Source organism: Bombina bombina, chromosome 4 (assembly GCF_027579735.1).
Source record: "Bombina bombina isolate aBomBom1 chromosome 4, aBomBom1.pri, whole genome shotgun sequence".
Lineage (NCBI taxonomy): Eukaryota > Metazoa > Chordata > Amphibia > Anura > Bombinatoridae > Bombina > Bombina bombina.
In genome coordinates this window covers 971,954,399-971,966,980 of record NC_069502.1, presented here as the reverse complement: position 1 = coordinate 971,966,980, position 12,582 = coordinate 971,954,399, and the positions used below count along the sequence as shown (strand labels likewise).

The 12,582-nt window shown below is 40.8% G+C and overlaps 1 protein-coding gene across 2 annotated transcripts in view; it reads left to right on the top strand.

Moving 5' to 3' along the window:
- The window catches only part of RALGAPA2 (Ral GTPase activating protein catalytic subunit alpha 2), a 1,332,894-nt gene that overhangs the window by 806,640 nt on the left and 513,672 nt on the right, over positions 1-12,582 (top strand). For both annotated transcript variants that reach the window (XM_053712011.1, XM_053712010.1), the window contains 2 exons: positions 574-684; positions 887-955. In XM_053712011.1, the coding sequence (XP_053567986.1) occupies positions 574-684; positions 887-955 (180 nt within the window). The remainder of the gene's footprint in view (positions 1-573; positions 685-886; positions 956-12,582) is intronic.

Here is a 12,582-nt window from a genome sequence, read left to right as displayed (position 1 = left end):
ACCCTGCAGAGAATGCTGCCGCCTTCACCGCCCACTGCTATTGCACAACCAATCATGCAAGGAGAGCTTTTCAATCATTCCAGCTGGCTTTGACCAAGATGGTCAGCTTGCAGCAGTCTTAAAGGGACATAAAACCCAACATTTTTCTTGATGATTCAGATAGAAAATGCAATGTTAAACAATTTACTGGGAGTTAGCTGACAGCCAATGACAAGAGGCATATATATGCAGTCACCAATATGCAGCTTCTGAGCCTACCTAGGCATACTTTTCAACAAAGGATACAAAGAGAACTAAACAAGTTAGACAATAGAAATACATTTTAAAATTATTTAAAGTTTCATGCTTTATCTGAATCATAAAAGAAAAAAATGTGTGTAATGTCCCTTTAACTAGGCTCTCTTGTGCGGGACTGCACCTCTGGAGCGCTGATGGTGCATCCTCAGCTTCATAAATGGGTCCCTTAACATTAAGATTTTTTTACAGCAATAAATTAAGAAAAATAATATAGATATTATGTAAATTTAGTTAACGTTGCAGTATGTTTTAATAATTCTATTTTCTTTTTAACAGTTTCCAAACAAAACAGTTGCTCAGGTGGCCTGTGATGTCCTTAAACTTCTAGTGTCGTACTGGAAGGAACTTCAGAGCACAGATTTACCTCTCTCCAGGAAGATCACAGAAGTATGTTTTTTTCAACAGAATAAAATTCTTGGGTCTTTTAAAGGACTTTCTTGCTCCATTCAACAGGCTTGTATGGAAGAAATGGCCATGTGTGTTTGTGGTATACAATTAATAATATACTAATGTCTTCTTCAATTAAAAAAATTTAACGATTGCCTGTATAATCATTTAAATATTTCTCCTTCTTGGTTTCCTTTTTCAGATACTGGTAGCTACTATTTCATTTCTTTTGCCAAGTGCAGAAAATTCCTCAGTGGAGATGGATAAAAAGGTGACGCATTTAATTTACAACCAAAGAATGTCTTTATTGATAACACTATAATGTGCTGTAGTTTGCTATTACCTATGTGCCATAGTTGTTACAACGAGAATACACATTTCACATTTATTTTTCAGGTTTTTTATAATGTTTATTTAATTTGACATATTTCTCTTTTAATTTGTTTACTTTAATTACATCATTTTTGTGATTGGTAAACTATATACTTTTATTTGACGTGATCATGGTCTCAGTACAAGAATTGTTAGTACTTTATTAATTTAATCTATGAAAATGCCAGTCTTCTACTTTCAATTTCTCTCATATAGGTGGCAAGAGTCCACAAGCTTCTTACCAGCTTTTTAGATTGATGGGTGTATTAGAAAGTCACTACAACTTTGCATGTCGCGCATGTGATGATGCTGTTTATGTCATAGCGTGATGTGTCATCATTTTGCGCCATTTTTTTGGCGCTGAAATTTTCCTGCCAAAATTGCCTTTCTAAGCTCTGCCCCCAGCTCATTCAGTGTTCTCAGAAAACGCTTATAGAGCTTTCATGCAACATTATTTTATGAATGAGATTTCTTTTTTTTATAAATTTTCACTGTTTCCCATTCTTTTTTATAAATCATATATAGGAGCATAGATATAAATTTGCAGAATGAATTTATTTGTGATGCTATATTTTATGTTCTGAAGATCAATGTCAAATCCATGTCTTCAGCCATTTTAAATAGAAGAGCTTTATGGCTTAAATCTTGGAATGTTGACATGATGTCTAAAACTAGATTATCTCTCTCTTTTCAAGGTAAAAATCTTTTTGGTTCACAATTGGATTATATTATTTCCACTGTTACTGTGGGTAAGGGAGTTTGTATGCCCCAAGACAAGAAATCTAGTACATTTTAAGCTCCCAATCATTTTCGTTCCTTTCGTCAGTATGGAGAAAACCACTCCTTCCCCTATGGCCTCTATCTCTATTTGAAGACCATTTCCGAATTGGAATAAATCTAAGCTTTATATGAAACCAAATCCTGCCCCTAAACCGATATGAAGGTGCGGGCCACAAGCCGGTTCTTCTGTTAGAGGGCAGATTAAAGCTATTTCAAAGAGTTTAGACAGACTGTCAAAAAAATCAGTGAATTCAGAATATAATTTCTCAAGGGTATTGTATAGGATTCAGAATTTTGACCTCCCTTGTAAAGATTATTTCTTTTCCATGTACCAAAAACCCAGTAAAAGCTTAAGCCTTTCTGAAATGTGTTTCAGATCTAGAACTTTCAGGGGTAATTGTACCAGTTTCACAGCAGGAACAAGGGTTGGGTTTTTATTCAACTCTATTCATTGTACCAAAGAAGGAAAATTCTTTCAGACCAATTTTGGATCTGAAAACTTTAAATCATTTTGTAAGAGTCTTAACTTTCAAGATGGTGACTATAAAGACTATTCTGCCTTTTGTTCAGCAAGGTCACTTCATGTCCACAATAGACTTACAGGACGCTTAACTTCAGATTCCGAATTATCCAGATCACTATAGATTTCTGAGATTTGCTTTTCTAAACAAGCATTACCAATTTGTCGCTCTTCCGTTTGGCCTTGCAACAGCACCAAGAATATTCTTAAAAGTTCTAGGTGCCCCTCTATCTGTAATCAGAGAGCAGAGTATTGCAGTGTTTCCTTATTTGGACGATATCTTGGTACTAGCTCAATATTAGAACTCTGTGCTATTTTCAGAGCTCTTCAGGCTTGGTCTCTATTAAAGAGAGAACTGTATATTTGGTTTCAAACAGACAATGTCACAACAGTGGCATATGTCAATCATCAAGGGGGGACTCACAGCCCCCTAGCAATGAAAGAACTATCTCTAATACTTTCTTGGGAAAAATCAAACTCTTGTCTAATCACTGCGATTCATATACCTGGTGTAGACAATTGGGAAGCAGCTTATCTCTGCAGTCCAACTCTACATCCGGGGGAGTGGTCTCTCCATCCAGATTGTGCAGATGTGGGGTCTTCCAGACATAGATCCGATGGCCTCTCGTCTAAACAAGAAACCTCCCAGATACCTCTCCAGGTCTAGGGATCCTCAGGCGGATTTGATGGATGCTCTAGCAGTTCCGTGGTTTTACCAACCTGCTTACATTTTCTCTTGTTAAGTGTATCCAGTCCACGGATCATCCATTACTTATGGGATATTCTCCTTCCCAACAGGAAGTTGCAAGAGGATCACCCACAGCAGAGCTGCTATATAGCTCCTCCCCTAACTGTCATATCCAGTCATTCTCTTGCAAGCCTCAACCAAGATGGAGGTCGGAAGAGGACTGTGGTGTTTTATACTTAGTTTATTCTTCAATCAAAAGTTTGTTATTTTTAAATGGTGCCGGAGTGTACTGTTTATTTCAGGCAGTATTTAGAAGAAGAATCTGCCTGCGTTTTCTATGATCTTAGCAGAAGTAACTAAGATCCATGGCTGTTCTCACATATTCTGAGGAGTGAGGTAACTTCAGAGGGAATGGCGTGCAGGTTTTCCTGCAATAAGGTATGTGCAGTTAATATTTTTCTAGGGATGGAATTTGCTAGAAAATGCTGCTGATACCGAACTAATGTAAGTAAAGCCTTAAATGCAGTCAGAGCTACTGGTATCAGGCTTATTAATAGAGATGCATACTCTTATAAAAATGTAATATAAAACGTTTGCTGGCATGTTTAATCGTTTTTATATGTATTTGGTGATAAAACTTATTGGGGCCTAGTTTTTTTCCACATGGCTGGCTTGAATTTTGCCTAGTAACAGTTTCCTTAGGCTTTCCACTGTTGTAATATGAGTGGGAGGGGCCTTTTTTAGTGCTTTTCTGTGCAGATAAAAATACTGACAGACATTCAGCTTCCCTCTGCATGATCCAGGACATCTCTGGAGGGCTCAAAAGGCTTCAAAGTCGTTTTTGAGGGAGGTAAAAAGCCACAGTAGAGCTGTGGCAGTTGTTGTGACTGTTTTACAAAAAAAAAAAAAAAAAAAAATGTTTTTGTCTTTTATTATTCCAGTTTGGGTATTAAGGGGTTAATCATCCATTTGCAAGTGGGTGCAATGCTCTGCTAACTTGTTACATACACTGTAAAAATTTTTGTTAGTGTAACTGCCTTTTTTCACTGTTATTTCAAATTTTTACAAAATTTGTGTTTCTTAAAGGTGCAGTAACGTTTTTTATATTGCTTGTAAACTTGTTTAAAGTGTTTTCCAAGCTTGCTAGTCTCATTGCTACTCTGTTTAAACATGTCTGACACAGAGGAAACTACTTGTTCATTATGTTTGAAAGCCATGGTGGAGCCCCATAGGAGAATGTGTACTAAATGTATTGATTTCACCTTAAACAGTAAAGATCAGTCTTTAACTATAAAAGAAATATCACCAGAAGATTCTGACGAGGGGGAAGTTATGCCGACTAACTCTCCCCACGTGTCAGACTCTTCGCCTCCCGCTCAGGGGATGCACGCTAATATGGCGCCAATTACATCAGGGACGCCCATAGCGATTACCTTGCAGGACATGGCTGCAATCATGAATAATACCCTGTCAGAGGTATTATCCAGGTTGCCTGAATTAAGAGGCAAGTGCGATTGCTCTGGGGTTAGGAGAAATACAGAGCACGCAGATGCTGTAAGGGCCATGTCTGATACTGCGTCACAATATGCAGATCATGAGGACGGAGAGCTTCAGTCTGTGGGTAACATCTCTGATTCGGGGAAACCTGATTCAGAGATTTCTAATTTTAAATTTAAGCTTGAGAACCTCTGTGTGTTGCTTGGGGAGGTATTAGCTGCTCTGAATGACTGTAACACAGTTGCAGTACCAGAGAAATTGTGTAGGCTGGATAAATACTATGCGGTACCGGTGTGTACTGATGTTTTTCCTATACCTAAAAGGCTTACAGAAATTATTAGCAAGGAGTGGAATAGACCGGGTGTGCCTTTTTCCCCACCTCCTATATTTAGAAAAATGTTTCCAATAGACGCCACTACACGGGACTTATGGCAGACGGTCCCTAAGGTGGAGGGAGCAGTTTCTACTTTAGCAAAGTGTACTACTATCCCGGTTGAGGACAGTTGTGCTTTTTCAGATCCAATGGATAAAAATTGGAGGGTTACCTTAAGAAAATGTTTATTCAACAAGGTTTTATTTTACAGCCCCTTGCATGCATTGCGCCTGTCACGGCCGCAGCGGCATTCTGGTTTGAGGCCCTGGAAGACGCCATCCATACAGCTTCATTGACTGAAATTATTGACAAGCTTAGAACACTTAAGCTAGCTAACTCATTTGTTTCTGATGCCATTGTTCATTTGACTAAACTAACGGCTAAGAATTCCGGATTCGCCATCCAAGCGCGTAGGGCGCTATGGCTTAAATCCTGGTCAGCTGACGTGACTTCAAAGTCTAAATTACTCAACATTCCTTTCAAGGGGCAGATCTTATTCGGGCCTGGTTTGAAGGAAATTATTGCTGACATTACTGGAAGTAAGGGTCACACCCTTCCTCAGGACAGGGCCAAAGCAAAGGCCAAGCAGTCTAATTTTCGTGCCTTTCGAAATTTCAAGGCAGGTGCAGCATCAACTTCCTCCGCTTCAAAACAAGAGGGAACTTTTGCTCAATCTAAGCAGGCCTGGAAACCTAACCAGCCCTGGAACAAAGGCAAGCAGGCCAGAAAGCCTACTGCTGCCTCTAAGACAGCATGAAGGAACGGCCCCCTATCCGGCGACGGATCTAGTAGGGGGCAGACTTTCTCTCTTCGCCCAGGCGTGGGCAAGAGATGTTCAGGATCCCTGGGCGTTGGAGATCATATCTCAGGGATATCTTCTGGACTTCAAAGCTTCCCCTCCACAAGGGAGATTTCATCTTTCAAGGCTATATGCAAATCAGATAAAGAAAGAGGCATTCCTACGCTGTGTGCAAGACCTCCTAGTTATGGAGGACAAGGACAGGATTTTTATTCGAATCTGTTTGTGGTTCCCAAAAAAGAGGGAACCTTCAGACCAATTTTGGATCTAAAGATCTTAAACAAATTCCTCAGAGTTCCATCTTTCAAAATGGAAACTATTCGGACCATCCTACCCATGATCCAAGAAGGTCAGTACATGACCACAGTGGACTTAAAGGATGCCTACCTTCATATACCGATTCACAAAGATCATCATCGGTTTCTAAGGTTTGCCTTTCTAGACAGGCATTACCAATTTGTAGCTCTTCCCTTCGGGTTGGCTACAGCCCCGAGAATCTTTACAAAGGATCTGGGCTCACTTCTGGCGGTTCTAAGACCGCGAGGCATAGCGGTGGCTCCGTATCTAGACGACATCCTGATACAGGCGTCAAGCTTTCAAGTTGCCAAGTCTCATACAGAGATAGTTCTGGCATTTCTGAGGTCGCACGTGTGGAAAGTGAACGAGAAAAAGAGTTCTCTGTCCCCACTCACAAGAGTCTCCTTCTTAGGGACTCTTATAGATTCTGTAGAAGTGAAAATTTACCTGACGGAGTCCAGGTTATCAAAACTTCTAAATGCTTGCCGTGTTCTTCACTCCATTCCGCGCCCTTCGGTAGCTCAGTGTATGGAGGTAATAGGCTTAATGGTAGCGGCAATGGACATAGTGCCATTTGCGCGCCTTCATCTCAGACCGCTGCAATTATGCATGCTGAGTCAGTGGAATGGGGATTACACAGATTTGTCCCCTCTGCTAAATCTGGATCAAGAGACCAGAGATTCTCTTCTCTGGTGGTTGTCTCGAGTACACCTGTCCAAGGGTATGACCTTTCGCAGGCCAGATTGGACAATTGTAACAACAGATGCCTGCCTTCTAGGTTGGGGTGCAGTCTGGAATTCCCTGAAGGCACAGGGATCGTGGACTCAGGAGGAGAAACTCCTTCCAATAAATATTCTGGAGTTAAGAGCGATATTCAATGCTCTTCTGGCTTGGCCTCAGTTAGCAACACTGAGGTTCATCAGATTTCAGTCGCACAACATCACGACTGTGGCTTACATCAACCATCAAGGGGGAACCAGGAGTTCCCTAGCGATGTTAGAAGTCTCAAAAATAATTCGCTGGGCAGAGTACCACTCTTGCCACCTGTCAGCAATCCATATCCCAGGCGTGGAGAACTGGGAGGTGGATTTTCTAAGTCGTCAGACTTTCCATCCGGGGGAGTGGGAACTCCATCCGGAGGTGTTTGCTCAGTTGATTCATCGTTGTGGCACACCAGAGTTGGATCTCATGGCGTCTCGCCAGAACGCCAATCTTCCTTGTTACAGATCCAGGTCCAGGGACCCAGAAGCGACGCTGATAGATGCTATAGCCGCGCCTTGGTTCTTCAACCTGGCTTATGTGTTTCCACCATTTCCTCTGCTCCCTCGACTGATTGCCAAAATCAAACAGGAGAGAGCATCGGTGATTCTGATAGGTCCTGCGTGGCCACGCAGGACTTGGTATGCAGACCTAGTGGACATGTCATCCTTTCCATCATGGACTCTGCCTCTAAGACAGGACCTTCTGATACAAGATCCTTTCAATCATCCAAATCTAATTTCTCTGAGACTGACTGCATGGAGATTGAACGCTTGATTCTATCAAAGCGTGGCTTCTCCGAGTTAGTCATTGATACTTTAATACAGGCATGAAAGCCTGTTACCAGGAAAATCTACCACAAGATATGGAGTAAATATCTTTATTGGTGTGAATCCAAGAATTACTCCTAGAATATTGTCTTTTCTCCAAGAGGGCTTGGACAAAGGATTATCAGCTAGTTCCTTAAAGGGACAGATTTCTGCTCTGTCTATTCTTTTGCACAAGCGTCTGGCAGAGGTTCCAGACGTCCAGGTATTTTGCCAGGCTTTGGTAAGAATTAAGCCTGTGTTTAAACCTGTTGCTCCCCCATGGAGCTTAAACTTGGTTCTTAAAGTTCTTCAAGGAGTTCAGTTTGAACCCCTTCATTCCATTGATATTAAACTTTTATCTTGGAAAGTTCTGTTTTTGATGGCTATTTCCTCGGCTCGGAGAGTCTCTGAGCTATCTGCCTTACAATGTGATTCTCCTTATCTGATTTTTCATGCAGATAAGGTAGTCCTGCGTACCAAACCTGGGTTTTTACCTAAGGTGGTTTCTAACAAGAATATCAATCAAGAGATTGTTGTTCCATCATTGTGTCCTAATCCTTCTTCAAAGAAGGAACGTCTTTTACATAATCTGGACGTAGTCCGTGCCTTAATGTTTTACTTACAGACTACTAAAGATTTTTGCCAAACATCTAACCTTTTTGTTGTTTACTCTGGACAGAGGAGAGGTCAGAAGGCCTCGGCAACCTCTCTTTCTTTTTGGCTTCGGAGTATAATACGTTTAGCCTATGAGACTGCTGGACAGCAGCCCCCTGAAAGGATTACAGCTCATTCTACTAGATCTGTGGCTTCCACCTGGGCCTTTAAAAATGAGGCCTCTGTTGAACAGATTTGCAAGGCTGCGACTTGGTCTTCGCTTCAAAATTTTACAAATTTGATACTTTTGCTTCTTCAGGGGCTGTTTTTGGGAGAAAGGTTCTTCAGGCAGTGGTTCCTTCCGCTTAATCCTGCCTTGTCCCTCCCATCATCCGTGTACTTTAGCTTTGGTATTGGTATCCCATAAGTAATGGATGATCCGTGGACTGGATACACTTAACAAGAGAAAACATAATTTATGCTTACCTGATAAATTTATTTCTCTTGCAGTGTATCCAGTCCACGGCCCGCCCTGTCCTTTTAAGGCAGGTCTAAATTTTAATTAAACTACAGTCACCACTGCACCCTATGGTTTCTCCTTTCTCTGTTTGTTTTCGGTCGAATGACTGGATATGACAGTTAGGGGAGGAGCTATATAGCAGCTCTGCTGTGGGTGATCCTCTTGCAACTTCCTGGAGAATATCCCATAAGTAATGGATGATCCGTGGACTGGATACACTACAAGAGAAATAAATTTATCAGGTAAGCATAAATTATGTTTTTTTCACCTCTGGTTCTTCTTCCAAGAGTGATCTTAAAGGTCATAATGGAACAATCTTATGTGTTTTTGATAGCACCAGCATGGCCTCACAGGTTCTGGTATGTGAACCTTGTCCCAATGTCCAGTTGCCAACCTCGGTCACTTCCTCTAAGACCATACCTTCTGTCTCAAGGCCTGTTTTTCCATCTGGATCTCTAAATTTAAAGGCATGAAGATTGAACGCTTAGTCCTTAGTCATAGAGTTTTCTCTGAGTCTGTCATTAACACTATGATACAGGCTCGTAAGCCTGTTTCAAGGAAAATATATCACAAGGTTTGGAAAACCTATATTTTATGGTGTTCCACTCATGATTATTCTTGGCATTCTTTTAGAATTCCTAGGATTCTACAGTTTCTTTAAGTTGGTTTGAATAAAGGTTTGTCTGTCTATACTTTAAAGGACAAATCTTTGCTCTTTCTGTTTTATTTCATAGAAAGATTGCTAATCTTCCTGATGTGCATTGTTTCGTACAAGCTTTGAATAGTATAAAACCTGTTATTAAATCTATCCTTGGAGCCTAAATTTGGTATTTTGAGCCTATGGCCCCTATTTATCATATGTCTTGCGGACCTGATCCGACAGTGCGGATCAGGTTCGCAAGACCTCGCTAAATGCGGAGAGCAATACGCTCTCCGCATTTAACATTGCACCAGCAGCTCACAAGAGCTGCTGGTGCAGCGCCGCCCCCTGCTGACTCGCAGCCAATCGTCCGCCAGCAGGAAGGTGTCAATCAACCCGATCGTATTCGATCGGGTTGATTTCTGGCGATTCCTGTTCGCCTGCTCAGAGCAGGCGGACAGGTTTATGGGGCAGCAGTCTTTAGACCGCTGCTTCATAACTTGTGTTTCTGGCGAGTCTGAAGACTCGCCAGAAACATGGCCCTTCAAGCTCCGTACGGAGCTTGATAAATATGGGCCTGTGCATTCTTTGGACATTAAACTACTTTCTTGAAAAGTGTTATTTCTCTTGGCTATCTCTTCTGCTAGAAGAGTTTCTGAATTGTCTGCTCTCTCTTGCGAGTCTCCTTATCTGATTTTCCATCAAGATAAAGCTGTTTTTGCAGACTTAGTTAAAAATGTTACCTAAAGTTGTGAATTCTAATAACATTAATAGAGAAATTATTGTTCCTTCCTTGTGTCCTAATCCTAAGAATACTCTTGAAAGGTCTTTACATTCTTTGGATGTGGTAAGAGCTTTGAAATATTATGTTGAGGATACTTAAGATTTAAGAAAGACTTCTAGTCTATTTGTTATTTTTTTCTGGTTCCAGAAAAGGTCAGAAAGCCTCTGCCATTTCTTTGGCATCTTGGTTGAAACTTCGGAATTCTCATAGCTTATTTGGAGACGGGGCAGTCTCCGCCTCAGAGAATAACAGCTCATTCTACAAGATCAGTTGCCACATCTTGGGCTTTCAAGAATGAAGCTTCAGTTGATCAAATCTGGAGGGCAGCCACTTGGTCTTTGCAAACATTTACTACATTTTACCATTTTTATGTTTTTGCTTCTTCGGAAGCAGCTTTTGGTAGAAAGGGTCTTCAGGCAGCTGTGCTAGTTTGATTCCAGTGCCTATGATTTAATTTTTATTTTTTATTTTTAAGAATACATAATTTCTCCTGTTAAGTGTGGTCAGTCCACGGGTCATCATTACTTCTGGGATATTAACTCCTCCCCAACAGGAAGTGCAAGAGGATTCACCCAGCAGAGCTGCTATATAGCTCCTCCCCTCTACGTCACCTCCAGTCATTCTCTTGCACCCAACGAATAGATAGGATGTGTGAGAGGACTGTGGTGATTATACTTAGTTTCATACCTTCAATCAAAAGTTTGTTATTTTATAATAGCACCGGAGTGTGTTATTCCTTCTCTGGTAGAATTTGAAGAAGAATCTACCTGAGTTTTTTCTATGATTTTAGCCGGCGTAGTTAAGATCATATTGCTGTTTCTCGGCCATCTGAGGAGAGGTAAACTTCAGATCAGGGGACAGCGGGCAGATTAATCTGCAAAGAGGTATGTAGCAGCTTATTATTTTCTGACAATGGAATTGATGAGAAAATTCTGCCATACCGATATAATGTAAACTCAGCCTTAAATGCAGTAGCAGCAACTGGTATCAGGCTGTCATGTATGTATATTTTACACTTCAGTATTCTGGGGAATGGCACTTCACTGGAATTATACTGTATGCATAAGACTTTAGCCTAATTTGCAGGGACTAGCAACAGGCTTTTTAATAACACTTAATTTATTTAATGTTAAACGTTTTTTGCTGGCATGTAAAATCGTTTAATTTTCTGAGGTACTGGGTGAAAAAATGTTTTGGGCACTATTTTTTTCCACTTGGCAGTCGTTTTATTTAATTTAAGACAGTTTACTGATCTCTCTCACTGTTGTGTGTGAGGGGGAGGGTACTTTTTTGGCGCTTTTGCTACGCATCAAAAAATTCAGTCAGAAGTTTATTGTCTTCCCTGCATGATCCGGTTCATCTCTACAGAACTCAGGGGTCTTCAAAACTTATTTTGAGGGAGGTAATCACTCACAGCAGAGCTGTGAGATTGTAGTTGACTGTGATAAAAAAACGTTTATTTCTGTATTTTTTTTCTGCTATCAGGGTTAGTTATCCTTTGCTAATGGGAGCAATCCTTTGCTAAAATTGTGTTTTTACAAAGATTTGATGCTATAACTTCTCAGTTTATAAATTTTCAACTGTCATAACTTTTTCTGTGCTTCTTATAGGCACAGTACGTTTTCATATTATAGTAAATTACTTGAAAAGTATTTCCAAGTTGCTAGTTTATTTGCTAGTGTGTTAAACATGTCTGATTCAGAGGAAGATATCTGTGCTATATGTGCTAAAGCCAAAGTGGAGCCCAATAGAAATTTATGTACTAACTGCATTGATGCTACTTTAAATAAAAGTCAATCTGTACAAATTGAACATATTTCACCAAACAACGAAGGGGAGAGTTATGCCGACTAACTCGCCTCACGTGTCAGTACCTGCATCTCCCGCTCGGGAGGTGCGTGATATTGTAGCGCCGAGTACATCTGGGCGGCCATTACAAATCACATTACAGGATATGGCTACTGTTATGACTGAAGTTTTGGCTAAATTACCAGAACTAAGAGGTAAGCGTGATCACTCTGGGGTGAGAACAGAGTGCTCTGATAATATTAGGGCCATGTCAGACACTGCGTCACAATTTGCAGAACATGAGGACGGAGAGCTTCATTCTGCGGGTGACGGTTCTGATCCAAACAAACTGGATTCAGACATTTCAAATTTTAAATTTAAGCTGGAAAACCTCCGTGTATTACTAGGGGAGGTGTTAGCGGCTCTGAATGATTGTAACACAGTTGCAATACCAGAGAAAATGTGTAGGTTGGATAAATATTTTGCGGGTACCGTCGAGTACTGACGTTTTTCCTATACCTAAGAGACTTACTGAAATTGTTACTAAGGAGTGGGATAGACCCGGTGTGCCGTTCTCACCCCCTCCTATATTTAGAAAGATGTTTCCAATAGACGCCACCACACGGGACTTATGGCAAACGGTCCCTAAGGTGGAGGGAGCAGTTTCTACTTTAGCTA